This window comes from Gymnodraco acuticeps, unplaced genomic scaffold (assembly GCF_902827175.1).
Source record: "Gymnodraco acuticeps unplaced genomic scaffold, fGymAcu1.1, whole genome shotgun sequence".
In the NCBI taxonomy this organism is placed as follows: Eukaryota; Metazoa; Chordata; class Actinopteri; order Perciformes; family Bathydraconidae; genus Gymnodraco; species Gymnodraco acuticeps.
In genome coordinates, this window is record NW_022989778.1 from 967,810 (window position 1) to 987,269 (window position 19,460).

Below are 19,460 nucleotides of genomic sequence, written 5' to 3' on the forward strand. Positions count from 1 at the left end.
GGGTGGTAATACAATTATTATTAGAAACATAAATAGAGGACATCAAAACAGGTTTGTAGCTCTGTGACTGTTTTGTAGATAAAGCGGAATATACTCTCAAATTAAAAGGCAATTCAACCCTAATAGTCATTTATCTTTTTAATGTAAACCCAAAACATCAAATAAAGCATTATTGATTTTCATAATAAGCTTTTTTTGTTCTGTACATTTCAAATGTACTGCACTGTTAAGTTTTTAGATCAATAATATCCGTGTCCAGGTTATACTTTTGTACCAACATTTGTATCAATAGTAATACCAACCAGGCATCTAAAATGACTGTTTTTGCAACTATAAAAAGTACTGTTCATTATAGTCTTACTTCATACTCCTCCTTGAAGCCGTAGCTGTCGGAGGTCTTCATCAGGTTGATGTGCTGCAGCAGGTCGGCCACTCTGATGGCGGGGTGCAGCTGTCCCGTCTGATAGGGGGACTCGGTTCCTTCACAGTGATACCGAGGAACGTCCAGCAGCCGGCTGTTCTCCGCTGCAGAGGCACTGTGGTTCTCATCTGCAAGAAAACAGCTAAATCTGTCAATTCAAATGCAAATCATCCAAATCTTGAGATGCCTTCACTATGTTACACCGTCCAGGGTAAATAAAACATGTAAAACAGACCCAATTATTTCATTTCAGGTCTGAATCATGCAGTCAAATGAGTTTTGAGTCCGCACATCATCTTTTACAGAGAGAATAAGATGTTTTATGCATAGAAACAACAAGCTGTTCGGTGAGGGTGTGGGAAGCACACACCCTCAAGCTATACTACATATTTGTTATGAGTTAAACTGCGCCAGCTTCCATCACTGCTCCACCTGGTGGATCGAGAAGCCATTGCAACTGGCTTACATAATGAACCAAAGGGGCGCTGAATCATGAGTTGGGGATTTATTTACTGCAAAGGGCCTGAAGGGGATGAAGTAGGGACACCGGGGTCTGTTAAGGTCCAACCAAGGAGGAAGCGCCCATAATGAATGGCTCTATCTGAAGATTGGATAACATTATGTACATTCACTGAGAAGAACAGAAACAAAAGGCCTCCTCTTCTCTCTATTTTCTTCTCTAACATGACAATAACTTTACGTCCCTCAAAAACCAGTTGCTGACATTCAACTTTTAACATGAGAAATACCAAACAAACCATTTGTTAATGTGTTTTCTCTCTCGATAACTCACCTGTGATTGGAACTACATGTCAAAGCAGCAGAAAAAGAGAGGAGGTAAATGGTTATAGTCAGACAGAACGATAGGAAGAGTTGTTAGGAGGAATCTAAATATGTAATGGGCAGTAAAACAATAGTAAAACGATTACACAAAATAATGGAGCATGGCAATAAAACAAACATCTTAAACGTCTTATCATAAAAGACACTAAACGGCAGACACTTAAACCTTAAATGAGCCAGAGCTTCAACTGTAATGCCAAACAGTGGCTGCTATTTACATATATGTGACTTTATTTAGTAACTGCTTCAAATATATACCTCACTATACCATCGCGAGCTTTACACACCTTCCATACTCATTGTAATAGTACAAAGTTCACCACAATATTATATGTTTAGGATATGGAGCTGTAATGTATATAAATAAAACACATTCAAAACCACGGATGCAAAATGATCCTCTAAGACGTGCAGAAAGTCTGCAGGTTTAATCATTATTTGTGAGTATGGCATGATATGATTAACCTTTTGATGCATGTAAAGGTATTTCAAGTGAATGCAATTATGAGGTCAAATTGTTGCAAACTTCCAGGTGAGCGTTTCTGTGCTGCGGCGGATAATGTGAGTTGGCAGGATTAATGCGCAGACTGACAGGTTGTTTAATGGAGTAGCTCGGGGTAGCAGAAAAACCGACTGATTTCATCTTCACCGCTGTTTATTAACTGACACTGTTTATTTCATCCCGCTGATGCTTCTCTCTGCTCCGAGGACATGTTAGCTCATTACTGATTGTTAAAGGTTTTCTGAGCTCTCGTCAGGCCAATTAACAGTAAACTTAACCCGACACTGCCTCCTATCCCACTACTTCGTGCTACGTCTTCCCACTCTGTGATGTGATTGGCCAAGACAGATTGTAACTGCAGCCTTCACTCCAAATTAGATGCAATGGATCAGTTAATTAACACAGTTTGGTGGCGTTGTGTACTGTGGAGCCCTTAAGGGTATGTAAGAACTCTGCATCGTACTACAGTGTCAACACTAGACTAAACAAAAATTAAACATGTTGCAGTGCGACACTGGAGCTGGAGGAACATCGAACTTAGCAAAAAAATACCGTTTTTTACAATTCAGACTGATGCATCAGTAACAAATCAAGCCTGGGGAATACCACAGATGGTAGATACTCAAGCAGACTTGCATAGAAAACATTTCTGTCACACACAGAGCCCTGTAGGCACTAACTTATTCACTGTCACTTCATGTCACGGATTTAATCTGCAGCCGTTTTGCGATGGCATTGTGACAAATGATCTTCTTTCTCTCAAGCATCAGTTTCTGTCCTTTTCCGGGACAGGAAATGGCATGCTTTAAAACAACTCAAAACTGTGGAAATAATGAGGTCTCGAAGGGAGAATGACGGTAATTACTGTGAATATCAATAACTCTCAGTAGGAAACAGAAACCGTGGCTGGGATCGGGAGTGATTGAACCAGAGGGAAACCAAGAACAACAGATGAAGGGCTTGGCTGCTGGAGCTTTTAGTACCGGCTACACAGGGAGTTGGCACCAGGTGGCAGAACAAAAAAAGATACAATGTAAACATACAGTTTTTTGCCATCATCAAATATTACTAAACCATTACACTCCCTTAGATGGCATGTAAAACAATCAAAACATCGTTTTTTGTTTTAAAATTGTTCTTATTCTCCTAAATGTTGTTAATTTCAGCCACTGCCTGTAGAATTTATGAATCTCCATCTGTGTTAATCCTAGAGATTTTAGCACTTCTAAAATATAGATTAGACGCAGCATTATGGTAGTAAAACGTCCGTCAGGCCAATTGGCTATTCAGCAACAAAAACGTACAAAACTTGACCGAAGTCAAAGAACATAAACTCAGGATGTAAAATAAAAAATATGACCATGTATGACATTTTAACTGGGAAATGACGCACAACACGGGGCTACACGCACAGGGGCTTTGAGATGAAGATGGGTGATCACTAAAGGGAGCTGGTGGTGAATGATTACATATCCAACCATGCTGAAACCTCACCTAGCACAGCAGTGGGAACCAGAGGGTCGTTGGGCACTGTGGGAGGAAACACGGTGAGGACATGTTCTATTTGTCAGCGTTACTCAACGTGAGCAGGGAGGGTCAGAAAAATTCAAATTCCAGTCATGATTTAAACATTAGTGGAAATCTATCTAGGATAAACATTACATGTTAGACGCTTTTATCCAAAGCGACTTACATACTCAATACTGTGGGCAATCCCCACAGGAGCAATTTGGGGTGAAGTGTCTCAAGGACACAACGACATGCTGACTGCAGTGGGGTTTGAACCTGTGCTCCCTTGATCCGAACACCAACGCTCTATCCACTGCGCCACACGCCTCCCAAACTACCCCAAATTGTTTCCTCAACATGGTTTTGTAAAGCAATTAATGATTGTACTTGAATTATAAATGATTCATCAGCAGTTCGTCCGTTGATCTCAGAAAAGAACATACAAATAATTCAAGTACATTTCACGTTTCATTTGAAAAAAGATTATTTCAAAACTGAGCTACAGAACTGTAACCTGTCTATTAGTAATACAAATCCTGCAATTGCAAAATTCAAGTCTCATCAGTGAAAATAGAAGAGTAAAAGATGAAAATACACACGTGTTAGTGTAAGATTTGATTTATACTAAGTGCATTTATAAACAGAGTTGTGTTTTGAAGAGAGCCCAAGGTTAATACTACTGTTAATGGTTATTTATTATAATAAAAGTCTTGTTGTATGAACTTACATCTGTTGTTGTAGTTGTGTGAGTCCATGAACGTCACAGCCATGGGATCCTCTCCGTGCAGAGTGCTCTGGTCAGCATAGCTGCGATCCATGGCGTTCACCATGTGAGTCATCTCCTGCCGCGTCGTACCGATGGCGTCTTTACGTTTTTTAGCCAGTTTCCTGTCAAGGGGAAGAGACAGACACCGTCAGGCATCTTATAGGAAAACACACAAACATCAGCTAGCCTGCAGACCGCCGCCTTGTATGGGAATAGTATCACATTTTAAAGTATAGTTTTATTTATTTATTTAATTAGGGGGTATATTTTTGGGGGGTAAACGCACGGCTGGGGGCTTCAGGCTGCTGATTCAAGATGCAGAAATCCAACAAGAAAGAGAAAAGAGAGGTGAAAGGTGGGGAGGAGAGAAAAAGGGAGGTAGAGAGAAGAGGAGAGAACAGGCAAGGGAGGTACAGTAGAAGGTACAGTAGAGGAAAGGCTTGTTTGCAATGGCAGCATGTAACAGGCTCAGCTATAGAAGGAACAAAGCATATAATACAGTCCAGGGAAATGACCTCTGGCCGACTAGTAGCAAAGGGAAAACCTGTTATAAACCTGGTCACCATACATGAGCTGTCAGATGAAAGCCGTTGAAATAGTTTTATGCTCAAATCTATTTGCAGTTGTATTTTATTTAACAGTGTAATTACATTCAGATTTTTAAAGTTTCAATAAAGCAAAAAGGAAAAACTGTTTTAATAGCATTTACAGTATTGAGAACCTCTAAGTTGCACCTTTTAAATTATTTGTATTGTCTTGTTATTTTTAAATATATATTTGTTTGGGCTGACTTTGCAACATCTGTCCAGGGACTACAATGAGAAAATAGCATCTTGGGTATACCTGGTGTATTTTCAGAAATGTCTATTAATGCCTGCTTAATAAAATAAGAACAAAATAAATACAATTTAAATAAGTCACAGAAGTATTTGGTTTTTGGTTTTCATCCGACAGCAAAGATAGGAAAACCCCATTAAAACAACAGTAAGGGAATGACTTATGAAGCTCTGGGAAAACCATTAAGCAACCATAGAACCACATCATCATGTGAGAAGTAGTAAAATACAGTAGGAGTATACACAGTTTTACATGTAAACATCAAGGTATCATCTTCAGGTTCAATTATCTCTTAGTGCGCTCAACACATATAATCCCAGGAAACATATAGTAGAGGGCTTAATACTTCGAGCATGACAGGGCATGCAGGAACATTTTTTACCCAGAGCCATACACGTACATCAGTTAAACAACATCTGAACAGAAGAGAAAGCATGTATAATGATTTTTTAAGTGACCTGCTTAACATGAGTTAACACTTAAAGCAGTTTTTGCTCCAATAAAATTGTAAAATATATTCTCTCAGATGATTGATTGAGGAATACATGTGTGATTGTTGCATAACTGATACGATGTACGGCTCTGACTTCTTCCCAGCAAACACAGAAAGCATGCTTTGTTTTATTATATATTTTACCTCTTCACCCCAAAACACACCAACTCCACCTCTAAGACCACACACACATATTACACACACACACTGAGGAAACTGTAATTGATTTAACTGTTTATGTGGCTGTCTGTGAGTGTATTATAGGTTCTTCAACAGAAAACAGAAGATGGGAAAAATGCTATACATATATCTTAAACCATAAAATGGTGTGTACTTGAGATGTACATTAAGGACAGATTAGTAGAAACAGAGGGGGAGTAACTAAAATAAGGTTTAATAGCTTTTTTTATACGTTTTTGACTGTTTTATTCATTTTTAAGGTCTAATTTTTTAATTAATTTGTGAAAATTGACCCCATGAATCTTTTAATTATCAATAATGAATAACAAAAAATGCTCGTCAACAGATGAAATTGTCTATACTGTATGAGGACAATAATAGAAAACAGTAAATACTGTTCCAGACAATTGAATTAGGCGCTAAAGGATCGTGCTATTTCACTCTTGGTACTTTTAAGCTATAAGATGAATGCTAACTTGCCATGCTACTTTGTTTTTAGCCTGTGACTACAGACGGAAGCTGGTAAAGAATAAATCAATATTGTTTATTAATCAGTTTTTGTAAGTGCTACATTTTGCACTGTAAAGTCCCCAGCTGTTTAAAAAAAAGAAGGTGCAACGAGGCCATTAAGAACCCATTTTGTACAGAGAGACAATAAAAGACAGAGTAGAAGAGTAAGTACCCACAACACGAGAAAACACCCACCAACATCTACCAAACTCAGAGCCATGAGCTCCACACAGGAAGCGGACTGAGACCCAGAGGTGCGTGTGCAGCAGCGGGTTACCATGGTACCTGTGACTTGATGGGCGGATGGATGATCACATGACTACATGCAGACAAAGAGCTACCAGTCACAAGTGCAGCATTCTTTTTTCAAATAACACGCTTAGGCCTGTGCGTCCCACTTTGACCTGCTTTGTTCTGCTTTATGGCCCACTTTGGCCTTCATTAGCCTGCTTCGGAGCAACTTCGGAGCATGTAGAGGACACCGGGGCTGAGGTCAATTCACTGTCAGTTCAGTCACTTTAAAATACAATTATTTATGTATAGTTATGTTAAGATAGGTAACCATCAACATTATCGTGCTAAAGGGACGTTTTAATATTTATATGATCGATTAAAAACAAGGAAAATCCCGACCTCACTGACATGAAAGTGAAGTGACCCCCACCCTGGCAAGGCGTCAATGAGGATGGCTTTGGCTGGTTGGTCAGAGCTGAAAATGTGTTTTGTCTTGAAAAAAGTATACTGCATCTTTAAAAATAACAACAACTAGCCACTAATAATAAATCGCCCAATAAGGTAACAGCAGCTGGGTAAGCTGATTGTTGATTGGTTTGTTTACTTACAGGTAATAAGAGTATGAATAGTAGGTCCTCCTGGGGTTGTGAGCCAATCAGAAAGCAAAGAATGAGACACAAGGGTCATGAATATGCAAATTAGGACAATACTGTCCTGTCCCATCCATCAACAACAGAAACAGAAGAAAACACCTTTTGATCGCTACAACTTGAGGGGCATGCAAGGGGTAGTTATACTAAACTACGGGCCTTATTTCTTTAAGAAAACGTTTTAAATAAATTCTACAAAACAAGCTAAGAGTCTTATAAAACTATGACTAAAAGAACAACGAACTATCAGTATTTAACTTTTACCATGCAGTCTTTCTCTTTCTAGAGGTGTCATACTTTTAATGTTCATGCATTATTTAAGAGTTTTCTGTAATCGAAAGGTCCTGATTAGAAATATTTCAGCCAATCACCTTTACTTACTCCTAAGGAAAATTAAAAAAATAAATAACAACTGCTACAAAGCTATTTATTCTGAAACACCACGCAGCTTGCTTCCTGTAAAAGCAAGTATGATGTCACTGCGATGTCATCATGTCCCTCCATTTTAAAGATGCAGTATTGTTCAAAGTGTTAAAGGTTCAATGGCAATGAAGATTGATCTCCCCAGAAACCTTCAGGGAAAACTAACTCCAACAAACTCATGAGGGTGAGAAAAAGAAATCACAAATACTTTGACAATATTCCAATCATTTTCCCAAAAGCATTTCTGCTAAGTCAGATGTCACAGTTTAGTTTCACATCAATTGGCAAATGTATGCACCATGCAGAGAAATGCAAAGAAGTTCTTTCAACCAGAAAGTGCTGTCATGAGTTGTATAAACACAAACATGAGTGACTTAACATCTCCGAAGATACCATTCATCTTCAGTTGTTGATGCTGGCAAGATAACGTTTCTACCTGTTAGAAATACACTCGAAAATACCATTTGAACCGGATGTTTTCTTTCTGTAATCCTGTGGCAGTCGGTGAACGTTTGTGATATATTGCTAACGTTTATTTGAAGTCTCCTCTAGCCCAGATGCAGCTTGAGATGGTTAGAGTTTAAAACAACAACAGACACAGCTGTGCATGCAATTCAAGAGTATAAAACAACAAATGCCATCTTTCAGTTTGGATAAATGTTCTATTTTCAAAAGGCATACACTCCTCAGAGGCACTGATAATGTTCAGTAATATGTGGTAAAGTTGTCCGGCCACTGGCTGCAAACTGTGAATCAAACACTGTAAAGTATCCTGATAGGTGAGTCTATTTAAAACAGTGGGAAAAGTAGCAGCTTCTGCAATACATAGGATATTTCTACCCTCCACTTTAAGATCTTTGAATATCAAATCCAATTACACTTTGACATTAAATCTACAGCAAGACTGCAGGATTAAATTAATTCATTAAGACAAAGAAATGTGGAGGTCACAGTTCCCAGGTGACACGAGTTCATTACCGGCTGTAATTTAATGTCTCTAATTGTTCTTGATTTGCTCAGTGAGATCATGATTGGTTGGACTTGAGCGACTTTTTTCCTTGCTGCTCTCTGATGCAATATCAGTCTATCTCCTGAAAGAGACCGTGGATGATAATTAATCTTACATGTCTTGCTACGTGTTCAACATACATGGCGTCCAATGAGCAACTCAAGCTATTTATGTTGACACTTCTTTATAATAATAATAAGTAAAGGTGGGATATGAGGCACTCAACGTGAATATATCCAGTATGAATATGCAAATGAAGCTCCTAATTATTCTCTTTTTAATGAGGCACTCAGGTTCCCTGAACACCAGATTTTAATTGAAAGGTCACAGGAAGAACGTCGTGTTGAGTAACAGTTAATTATTACACACATGCACTCGTGTACATGACTTAGAAATGTGCGTACCAACATATGGACATGCACACCCTGAAAAGACAAGATCCGACCCTGTGTAACCTTGCAGTTACTCGGGAATGTTTCATGAATAAAGGGCAGGTTATATGCAAAACAAAGGTGTCTAGACTTGAGTATGGCGGATGGATTGTGTTTAAAGCATGAGGATGACTCTATTAAAAAAAATCCTAGACATTCATGTGTTAATATTACACAATTCAATTCAGTCACTGTGCCTTATGGTGTCGAAGCTGGAATGATGAACATTAATGATGATGCTGTCATTTTACTAAAACCTTAACAACATGATAAGGTCAAAAAGAACTGAGCAGTAACATCTGTTGGTGCTTCATAGACTCACATCTCTAAAACCAACTTCTTATAGAAATAAGACGATACCATAAGTTGTAGTTGTGTTTAGGCGCCACATGGTGGAGCCCTGCACCAAACTAACGCTAAAGTGAAACCTAGACCGACATCGACTATTAAAGGATGAGAGAAACTAAAGTCATTATTTCAGTCCCTATGTTCACTCTTGTTTTCTCCTTAAAGAACAGAGTAAAAAGAAGCCTTCATCACACATGTACAAACCCATTTTAAGTGTCTAGTAAACCTACGTAGACAGAAAGAGATTTATTTTTGTTTGTTAACCTAAATGAATAAAGTATAGGGCTATGCGTGTGCTTCATAAGCATATATATTTGTCAGCACATCTATACTTAACTGTAATCAACCCTCACATTGTCTTCACTCCACTTTTAAACAATTAGATAATATGTCTTTGATGTGTTTATGAAATCCATCTGTACTGATTCTTTGAGGATCTCTTTCACTGTGTGTTTTTCACTTTCAGTGAGTCGGCTATTCTGAGCGGTTGTTTTGTCTAGTGTGCTTCAGCAGCTGTACTCTACATGAAAAAAACACAACTAGAAACCGCCTCAGATCTCTCCTGCACTAAATCACACAACTGTGAGGCAGGAGTTTCTAATTTTGGAAACACCATACTTCTTGCATTAGATCTCAGGAAAACAAGCCTTCAGCTATTTAATGCCTGAAAAGGAGAGCAGACTTCAGGAGGAGATCACGCTGGTTCTGAGGGGAGATCAACGTTTATGGTGGATGGATGAGAGATGGTGTTACTCCAGCAAATACTGGACCAACACACAACATCAGGTGCACATGTGTGTCTGTTGTGTGCATTTGCATGAGTGTTGGTGTAGCACAGTTGTTATTTGCATTTTCAATAAAGCTGTTTTAGGGGGCGGGGTTAGCAGCCGTCACTCACCTCTTCTTGACCAATAGGATGGCTACCAGCACCAGCAGTATGAAGACAAGGACACCGGCACTGATCCCAGCGATCTTCACCACTCGGTCCGTCTGTTTCGCGGGATCTGGGATGACTTCTGGCTCCTCTGTAGCACCTTCACCATAGTTACAATAAAAAAAACATCAAAACCATGGATCTAACATGTGATTAGCTCAAATGACCGTCGTGCTACTGTAATTACTGGTTATTTAGTAGTATAATGAATGGAAAAAAGGTCATGTTACAATCCTCATTTGTAAAACACTGGTGTATTTGCAAAGAGAACACCGCCCCAATAAAGAGTGTATGCTTCAGAGGTAATCTGTTAATGACATTAGAAGGGTCTCAGGGTTTCCACACCTTCTTAAACATCATTTTCAAGGATTTCTCAAGGACTCTAGCCCTTAATCCCTCAAATTAAAGAAGCTAATACTTCTCGAGGAAGATGAAGCATGAAACAATGAGGCTTCTGCGTGAGACACATCCAGAAAGCGAATGCGCCAAAAAAAATGGTGATGAGCTGGGAGATATTTGAATAAGAATTATTTCAAATGTAGTAATGTTTCCAACTATTCAAACCCTCTATTAATCGGGCAGTGAACAAGCCAGATAAAACCAAACCCACCTGTCAGCTAAGCTTTCAAAAAGCCCTAGTTTTTTTCTGTGTGTAGCCCTCCAAATGTATCAAATGTTGCTCTTTTGCACTGACTGTAAGCCTGTTACACAAATAATAGATTCTTGGCACTGTCTGAAGTATTTACGCAACCTTGTGTCACCCAAGGCTAGAAAAGCATGCCAACTAAGAGCCCCAGGAATTTGATTTTTCTCCCAAGACATCTTTACAAAAAGCCCTCACGTCATGGAAGTGGTGAGTGTGATAAGGAAAAAATCCTGATGAGCCGTTTAAACAGGGAGGTTTAATCAATCCTGTGCAAAAGATCAGGTAAATATCAAGACTCCAAATATTCCAAATATAGCCAAAAGTGAAGTTTGAGGAGCTTATTTGGCTCGCAGATTAAAATACTGAGATTAAAAGTCAATTATCCTTTAATATGATTGCTATGGAATAACGGAACAAAATAGATTGCTTCTATCCACAGCCAAACTGCTCATACACATTATGTGTTTGACAGTAGACATCAGAGCATAACGCAGGCGTGGTTTTAGCAGATGTTTGGACATGAACCGGTTCAAATGAAAACTTTGATCTAATGATGGCAATACATGAACAAATAGGGAGTTACCAAAGTCGTTGCATGCCATCTCACGGGGAACATCTATAGAACATTTTGTGCCAATCCATCAATAAGATGATTAGATATTTCACAGAATACGTTTAAGAGGACATGTAATGTTCTTTTTCTCAATCTGTGGTAGAGAAACTCCCTCTGGAGGAAACTTTTTACCTTTGCAGACCATTTACATGCAGATACAGTAAATCACACGACAGGAGGGAAAACTCAAAAAGTATAATAGGGCCTCTTTAAATGGACGTCATAATCTTAAGGGCTACCCTTTTTAGAAACATGGATAATATAAATGTAGAAATCTCCCCAATTCATCTAGGAGTTCAAATATTCTGGACAAAATTCTGGATTCTAGCCACGGCTATTAATCTAAACAAGTTAATCCAACCATTTTACATTTTCTTGTACAATCTTAAAATGAAATTATGTGAAGAGAAAGCAACGGAGCATCGGTGGAAGCTGACAATGTTTATCCCTTGCCTGTAGAAGCTTCTCAAGCTAGGTCAGTTAAATGACAACTCTGGATTTGTCAGCTTCTTAATACTTTAGTTGTACAACCTGATAGTTAATGTACTGAACCAGTGAACTCTGTGCACACTCACTTCTCCTCCTCCCTGCTGAAAACACATATACATTGAATACAGATACACAAATAAAGAAAGGCTCAATTAATCTTTTCAGCGTATTCAGTTATCCTTGGAGTCATGCTCTTATAGAGAAATGTGTATTGAATTGCAATTTGACTGCAGCTGTCCAATGTTTCTGCTCCAATGTCAGAGTATATTACTCGTACTCAAACTCATTTCTGTTCCTGATGACTTCAGAGAATTGTCTGAACTCCCCCGTTTCGTCTGTTTGGAATATAATTCACAAACAAGGTTTCGGGGCGCAGTGAGATTTGACCATGTTGATCACGCATGGAAAGTCAACAGAAAGAGAGCCAGCATCTGTTTTCATGCTCCTCAGCTTACTGATCTGATCCCATAACGCCAGAGTAGTTGGTACTGCAGCGTAAAAACATTATCGTGCATTATGATAATCCAAATAATCCAACACAAAGACATATGCAACAAAAACTCCAACCTAATGCAATGCTTCTATCGAACAATAATCCACTTCTAATGCAAAATATCAACAAGTTAAACCTAATCGCTCTTTATCTCCTTCAGTATTTGTATAATAATTCTGCCGCTGATTTATTAGAAATGCCTCCATCTATCCCTCTGTCATTATGTAACAATGTTACTAAAACATGGGATTGATAGTTGAAGCTTGAGCAGGGATTTGAAAGCTCAAATGCTTTGAAATAATAAGGTCTGGATTGTACTGTTTTTTTATCTCTAGCAAATTCCAAATATATGCAGTTCTGACTAACTTTCTTCCCTGTCTGACGCTACGATGTTTTTTAAAAGTTGTATTGGTATAAAATGCTAAAAGATCTATCAAAGCAGTAAATAGTGCATCTGTAGGGCGCTTTCTTCAGACCGTTGCTACAAGATGTATCGGCCAAATTATGGATATATAAAGAATACTGGGTTTTACTGTATGTGGTTTAATAAGAAACATAGACATATAGAACAATTATGTATAATACTTTATATAGAGTAGTGTCATATATCCTGGTCAAAACTATTTTTAAAAATAATATATATTATCTTAAATACTGAAAGTAGTACCAAAAAAAAAACAGTATGTGTCAAGCTTTAGTTATTCTTAAAGAAAAACAAGGTCAAATGTGTCTTAAATATCTACTAATGTATTGTTTAAACTATGACTATGACTCCAAAGCATTGGTGACTCCACCACACTTTGGTTTCACCTCCTTTTTTTTACAATGACTGTCAGACCAATCAATGCGTAAAGGGAATCTGAAAAAAATCAAATCTTTAAAAGCTTCAGAGTCCTGAGACCTGACCTCATAATGTCGGCGGTTGCTCTTAATGTCTGTACAAAAATTATCCAGGTCAGTACACTAACAATGTGCCCACACACACACACACACACACACACACACACACACACACACACACACACACACACACACACACACACACACACACACACACACACACACCCACACACACACACCACACACACACACACACACACACACACACACACACACACACACACACAGACACACAAAAGACACCCTAAGGCAGCAATGACAATACACAATACCCCGATGACCTAATAGGACCACCGTCGCTTAATCCTCCCTCCCTGATGCACGGTTGAGCGCACACACACATGCAGAGGGACGGAGGGAGAAAAGAGGGACGGTCTTTTGACCTCTCTCTCCATTAGTGTGTCTTTCTGCCTATTAAAAAAAACTTAAATAAGTTCAGCTTCACTAAATCCTCCTCTGGCTAAAGAGACAGTGTCATTTCTTTGTAGCAGCCTTCGGTTAAACAACCAACCTGTTCTAGAAACTACAACCCCTAGTAAGAAAAGTGATGACACATGTTTCTCTTATTTTAAAACACGACACCTTACAGGCGCTGGAGGGACTGAACCACACCTTAAGCCATCCCATGGGATCAATTTCCTGTGAGCCTACTGTTCAAAATGTCTAGATCACATTAAACTCCATGACCTAAAGAGAAATCCGCTTAAAATCCACTTATTTTCCAACAGGCCCTTATTGTATTTTACAATTATTTATGGTTTCATTTGAAAGGGACAAGGACACAGCGTGGAGCCACACACCGCAGTATTTATCACCTACGCTAGTTCACAGTGTCTGTCCCCTGATGAGTCTTTATAAAAATACACTAATCAACCAGCAGTAATTACTCATTCGACAATAATTATGGCTGATTGTGCTGCAAATTGTGTCACTTTTACTGCCTTGTTTTATGCTCCTTTGTTAGAAGGTCAAACAAAGGACTATGGGCTGAGTGCAGAAAGTGATTATAACTGATTTTAAAAGAAAAACAACATACAAACCATGACGCAGCAGGGCTAAGATTACTTGTAAGTACAACATTCAAGTGATTTGATATAATAACAATGTTCTATACTATGACAGGCTTTAACTTCTCACCTGTTATCTCAGATTGTGTTAACGATATAGGAAACCAACAAATGTATTAGAATTAAAAAAGTAATTCCTACAATAAAATGATTCCAATCTGTCTCCTGTTTGTTAATTAAATTACCGTTGAGCTGAACAATTAATAGATTTTCCATTATTTTTTTTACGGACAAAATGACTGGTTACTTAAAAAAGTGATCATCAGGATAATTAATAATAAAAACAAGTGTTAGTTTGAGCCCTTTTTGACATAGCATTGTGCTAAGCCTCTAGCTTACGTATTAAAAGGTCCAGGCTAAGAATAGCCAGAATATATTTACAGTTGTAGTAAAAATGAGAAATATTTCCATATGTCTGTTTGCTTTCTATTATGTTTCCTCTAGCCATATAAACACTTAAATTAACTCACCGTTCTTTGAAACTCAAGGCTAGCAGCCACCAGGATTTTCTATTTCACTGAAAACATGTTAATGTATTTTTCTGTTTACCCTTGTTCTTACTGCACACAGCTAAATTCTGATCCATTAGCCGCATTTCTAAAGATCTTTCCTGAAAACAGTGTGTGGGTAAGTGTGTTAGCACTTATGTGTGTATCTGTGTGTATATGTGAACTTGTATGTTGCTGGGGGATTAAAACCAGTCTCATAATCTATCAACATATGGCTGCTAATAAAAACATCACATTTAGACTGCGTGCCTAAGTGTGCAGACAAACACATGACATGAACGCATTTTCTCTCTCTATGCAAAACAATATTATGTCCCCACTAATACCACTAACACGAATATCAAGGTATAACACCCGTCATAATAATACATATCAGATTAACAATAATCATGAATGGACAGTAAGCAACTTAACAACAGCAGATACACACAGATCACCAGACACGAAAACATATATTGTTACTATAATACCATTAAAAATAATCTGCGTTATGTTTTGCTCAGCAGCAGAAAACCACCTTGTTTGCATCTGGTTGTCAAAATAATACTCATCTGTGGTCTTTTGTATGTTAAGTACATCAGTAACAGTACGTTGCTTACCTTTAGTAGCCAGCCTCAGACACTGTGTCTTAGTTTCCTGAATAAAAAGATAACACAATATAAATATCTGAGTAAATAAATGTTCAGTATTATTCAGTTGCCGACAGTTGTTTTGATGAATGTCAACAGTAAAGTCCTTACTGCTTTCAGTGAAGCTGTGAAGTACTTAAAGTGTAGTTAATGTATATTTGAATATGTACATATAATTATATTTATTCATGGCAGCTCGGAGGTGAGAGTTGTGAGTTCACTGGGTGTTTAGTCTTCATATAAATGAGCATGTATTTACCCTCTCCGTGCTGCTAACAGCTTGAAGGTAGATGTTGTAGTTCTTTCTCGGAGCCAATGGAGGATTCCAGAAACCCTGAGGGATAAAAAAAGATCATCGGAAATCAAAATCAATAAATTGCAAAGTGTTATTTTATGACAGTGTTGTTACAGCCTCAGGAATTGAATTAGCAGCCAGTAATAACGCATTTCAATTGTAACAAATATATATATATATATTGCATATAAGTAGTGTAAGTATGTATAGGTGTTTAGGTAAAATGAAGGGACTAAATATATGTAGATTTTTTCAACTGCTTTGTCCTTATCCCAGGACTTTTTGCTACTACTACTAACTAACTAACTAACTAACTAACTACTACTACTACTAACTAACTAACTAACTAACTAACTAACTAACTAACTACTACTAACTAACTACTACTACTACTACTACTACTACTACTACTACACCGACATAAACTAAAACTTCCTGGCATATACATATCACATGGTTAAGAACATCAGAATAAACACAAATATGTATTAGGAATATACAGTATAAAACATATAAAAACCAAGTCAATTCTAACATGATTTCCCCATGTCTTGTTTGTGTATTCCACATACATATTCATCTGCATTTTGAGCTATGAGTTTACGATGGTATCTATGTGATTAATCTTTTCACCTGACATTTTTGCTGCACTACGCACAGAATATGTAGCTCAGATAAAAATGCTTGCCTGATACGTCTTGTTGTCTCCGACGGTGAAGGGCAGCGGCTCCGGCAGGTTGCTGGGGGACAGCTGGGCGGCATAATAATATGGAGATCCACCGCTAGATGCACTGTGGTAGGACACCGGGACCTAGGAGACAAGATGTATTTACATTAAAATGATATGTCTATAAATCTGTCATACATACACAAGTCAAGCCGGATGGACTGAGTTATGTTCTGCAAATAAAAGGACTACTATATAAGAGTTGGAAACTAAATGTCAAAAGGTCTATAGAGAAAATGGTGGCTTTCTACTCTATAATCATTTCGTTTATGGAGATGAAACTCTTTCAAATGAATGTTAGCAAACAAATACATGTATGAAACAAAGGCATGGCTTGTTAAATGTATGTAAAACAGATTCATAATTACCTCGTAACAGTCAGAAGAAGCTTGACGGCGTGATCGAGGATTCACTTCTTCAACCACAATCTGGTACGCACTGTAGACAAGAAGACAATGTTAATACATAATACTGACAAAAAAAAGTTTTTAAAAAAGGTTGTGTAGTTTAGTGTCATGTTAATGAAACCCTGCTAAATTGAGTTTATCTACCTGTTTTTTTAAATGTTAAGTATACCTCCATGTTAATCCCCCCAAACATGACATTGTTGTCATAAATATCATAACGATCAATGATTGTATTGTCATGCAGATGTTAAGGCTTGGTCCTTATTGAGTTCGAAAACATATTTGCAAGAAAAACTACCTCATGTATTTGTATATACTTGTTAAGCTCCTTAGTTAATGCAACATAGAATATAAATAAGACATAAACAAACATTTAAATAGTGCAAGTAGAAATAAAAATAAAATGGTGTAAGAAAATGCATTGGTAGTACTTGTATATGTTAGCATGTACCTTATAGGAGCTCCCTTGGCCTGGGCAGGTTTAAGCAGGATGGTGATGGTTGTTGCAGTTTCATTCAGAAAAGCCTCTGACCCGTCATACTCATCTATTGTTGGGGCTGAAGACAGAGCATAACTCAACATTAGTGTCCATCAATCACCTTACTAACTATCTGAATGTGACTAAAAGTCATTAAAATGTATTTCCTACCTGAAATATTAGTAGTCACGTTGAGCGTGGTCGCAGTGCCGAACCCTTTGGAGGTGGAGGCGCGGATGAGGAGCTGGTAGGTGACGCCTGGGTGGAGCTGAGAGAACAGGTGATGGGTGGCGTTGGAGGGCAGAGACACTGTAAGCCCCGGCCGCTGGAGAGGCACCGAGGGGTCAAATGAACGCACCCCACTGTAGTGGATCTGTGGATGGGCAGAGAGCAGACACAAGGATTATACACACTGTATATCCCTCTGAGGCTGAGTTTAGTGATAGATGTGCTTATTCAACAAGTATTGTTCCCTCTGCTTCTTGTTGCTGTACCTCATACTGTATGATGATTCCGTTGGGTTCAGTCGGTTCCTTCCAGTAAAGAAGAATTCGGTCTTCAAATGGAGTGGCTCTGAGAGACTGACTGGGAACGGACCCTGGGACTGTTAACACACAGACAATTATAAAATGCTCATAAAAATGACATAACAATGTTGTTCAATCTTCATATAAAAACAGTCTTAGAAAATACATATCGACAAAAGAAAAGCACACAGCGATTTCTTTATTGAACCATTCGAAGTTATACGTGTACTTCCTTAATTTACGGTGCTACTCCCAAACATATCTGCAATAAAGGTTCTTCGTATCATATATTCTGTGCTTTTTAATAATCCTACAGCATAAGAAGCATTAACCCTTTGCTCTAGCCCTTTTTTACGAAAGCCAACAAACGCACAATAAAAAATGTATATAATAACAAAATAAAGTGTCTTTTGTGTATCTCACCATCTTCATCAGTTTGTATGATGGTCTCGTCGCTCTCTTTCCGCCCCTCGGGATTGGTCAGAATCATCTTCAGACTGACGTTGGTGTACGGCGGCAGGTTTCCAACCAGGTGGCGCGGTGCTGAGGAGAAGAATAGAAGAAAAAACACAAAACTCAACTCTACTGTAACTGTTATGTATAATATTTCAGATTCTCGATTAGTTACCGTAATTTTCGGACTATAAAGCGCACCTGCATATAAGCCGCAGCAGCTAAATTGAATGATGTGTACATATATAAGCCGCACTGGACGATAAGCCGCAGGTGTTTTAATGTTTAATTACCATATGTAAGGGTTCGTGCACAGAGGGGATTGTCGGGAAAGAGATGGCTGTTTGAGGAAGCTCCCATTTATTAACATTTCAACAAACAAGTTGCATATTTGCATAACGTATTCAAGTGTTACCATTTAGTGCAATAGTAGCTACAGAACATGTACTGTGCTGTGTAAACTGTACTGTATCACATAGCGTTTCAGACACACAAACTTTTCAACTTTCAAACTTAAACGGTGCGCTCCCAGCGCACGTACCGGCAGGGTTTGTGCATGAAAACTTCCTTTGCACAAACTGTCTCGCTCTCGTAATGTCTGTCTGTCTTGCTCTCGTTCTGTCTCTCGTACCACTCTCGGTTCCACTTTTACTTTGGCGCGCTACCTGTCTCACTCTTTTCCGGCCTCCAGCTTTTCCTGCTGGAGCCCGCCGCTTAAAGGTGGCGGGCGCGGACCGGTCATAGAGCCCATAGTGTTAAAGGTGGTGGACTGTAACCTGTAAAATCCATAGATTTAGGAGGTTCCCTAGTGGCCGTTAGCTGTAAAAATCCATAGATTAGCCGCACCGTTATATAAGCCGCAGGGTCGAAAAATGGGAAAAAAGGCGCGGCTTATAGTCCGAAAATTACGGTACTCTATTGTTACAGCTCGAAAAGTCACGATCTGTCTGTGTTTTGTTTTGTCTTTTCCTGTCTTTGGTTTCCTGTTTTATTTTGAAAAGGGTTCACCCCCTGTCTTGCCTGTTGCTTTCTGTCTGTGTTCCCTCCTGTCTGATTACCCGATTGTGTTCACCTTGTGCCCCTGTGTGTTCTCCTCCCTCCTCACCTGTCTCTTGTTTCTTTGATTAGTCTTGTGTG

At 38.5% G+C, this 19,460-nt stretch overlaps 1 protein-coding gene across 25 annotated transcripts in view; it reads right to left on the bottom strand.

Annotated features, from left to right (window-relative positions):
* The window catches only part of ptprk (protein tyrosine phosphatase receptor type K), a 123,307-nt gene that overhangs the window by 13,818 nt on the left and 90,029 nt on the right, over positions 1 to 19,460 (bottom strand). For 15 of the 25 annotated variants that reach the window (XM_034220657.1, XM_034220750.1, XM_034220717.1 and 12 more), the window contains 14 exons: positions 18,294 to 18,413; positions 17,838 to 17,947; positions 17,515 to 17,716; positions 17,317 to 17,422; positions 16,827 to 16,896; positions 16,420 to 16,542; positions 15,696 to 15,770; positions 15,407 to 15,443; positions 10,055 to 10,190; positions 6,904 to 6,933; positions 4,003 to 4,163; positions 3,261 to 3,296; positions 1,215 to 1,226; positions 362 to 549 (listed from right to left, as the gene is read on the bottom strand). In XM_034220657.1, the coding sequence (XP_034076548.1) occupies positions 362 to 549; positions 1,215 to 1,226; positions 3,261 to 3,296; positions 4,003 to 4,163; positions 6,904 to 6,933; positions 10,055 to 10,190; positions 15,407 to 15,443; positions 15,696 to 15,770; positions 16,420 to 16,542; positions 16,827 to 16,896; positions 17,317 to 17,422; positions 17,515 to 17,716; positions 17,838 to 17,947; positions 18,294 to 18,413 (1,406 nt within the window). The remainder of the gene's footprint in view (positions 1 to 361; positions 550 to 1,214; positions 1,227 to 3,260; positions 3,297 to 4,002; positions 4,164 to 6,903; positions 6,934 to 10,054; positions 10,191 to 15,406; positions 15,444 to 15,695; positions 15,771 to 16,419; positions 16,543 to 16,826; positions 16,897 to 17,316; positions 17,423 to 17,514; positions 17,717 to 17,837; positions 17,948 to 18,293; positions 18,414 to 19,460) is intronic. The other 10 variants (XM_034220792.1, XM_034220786.1, XM_034220701.1 and 7 more) reach the window with 3 other exon arrangements.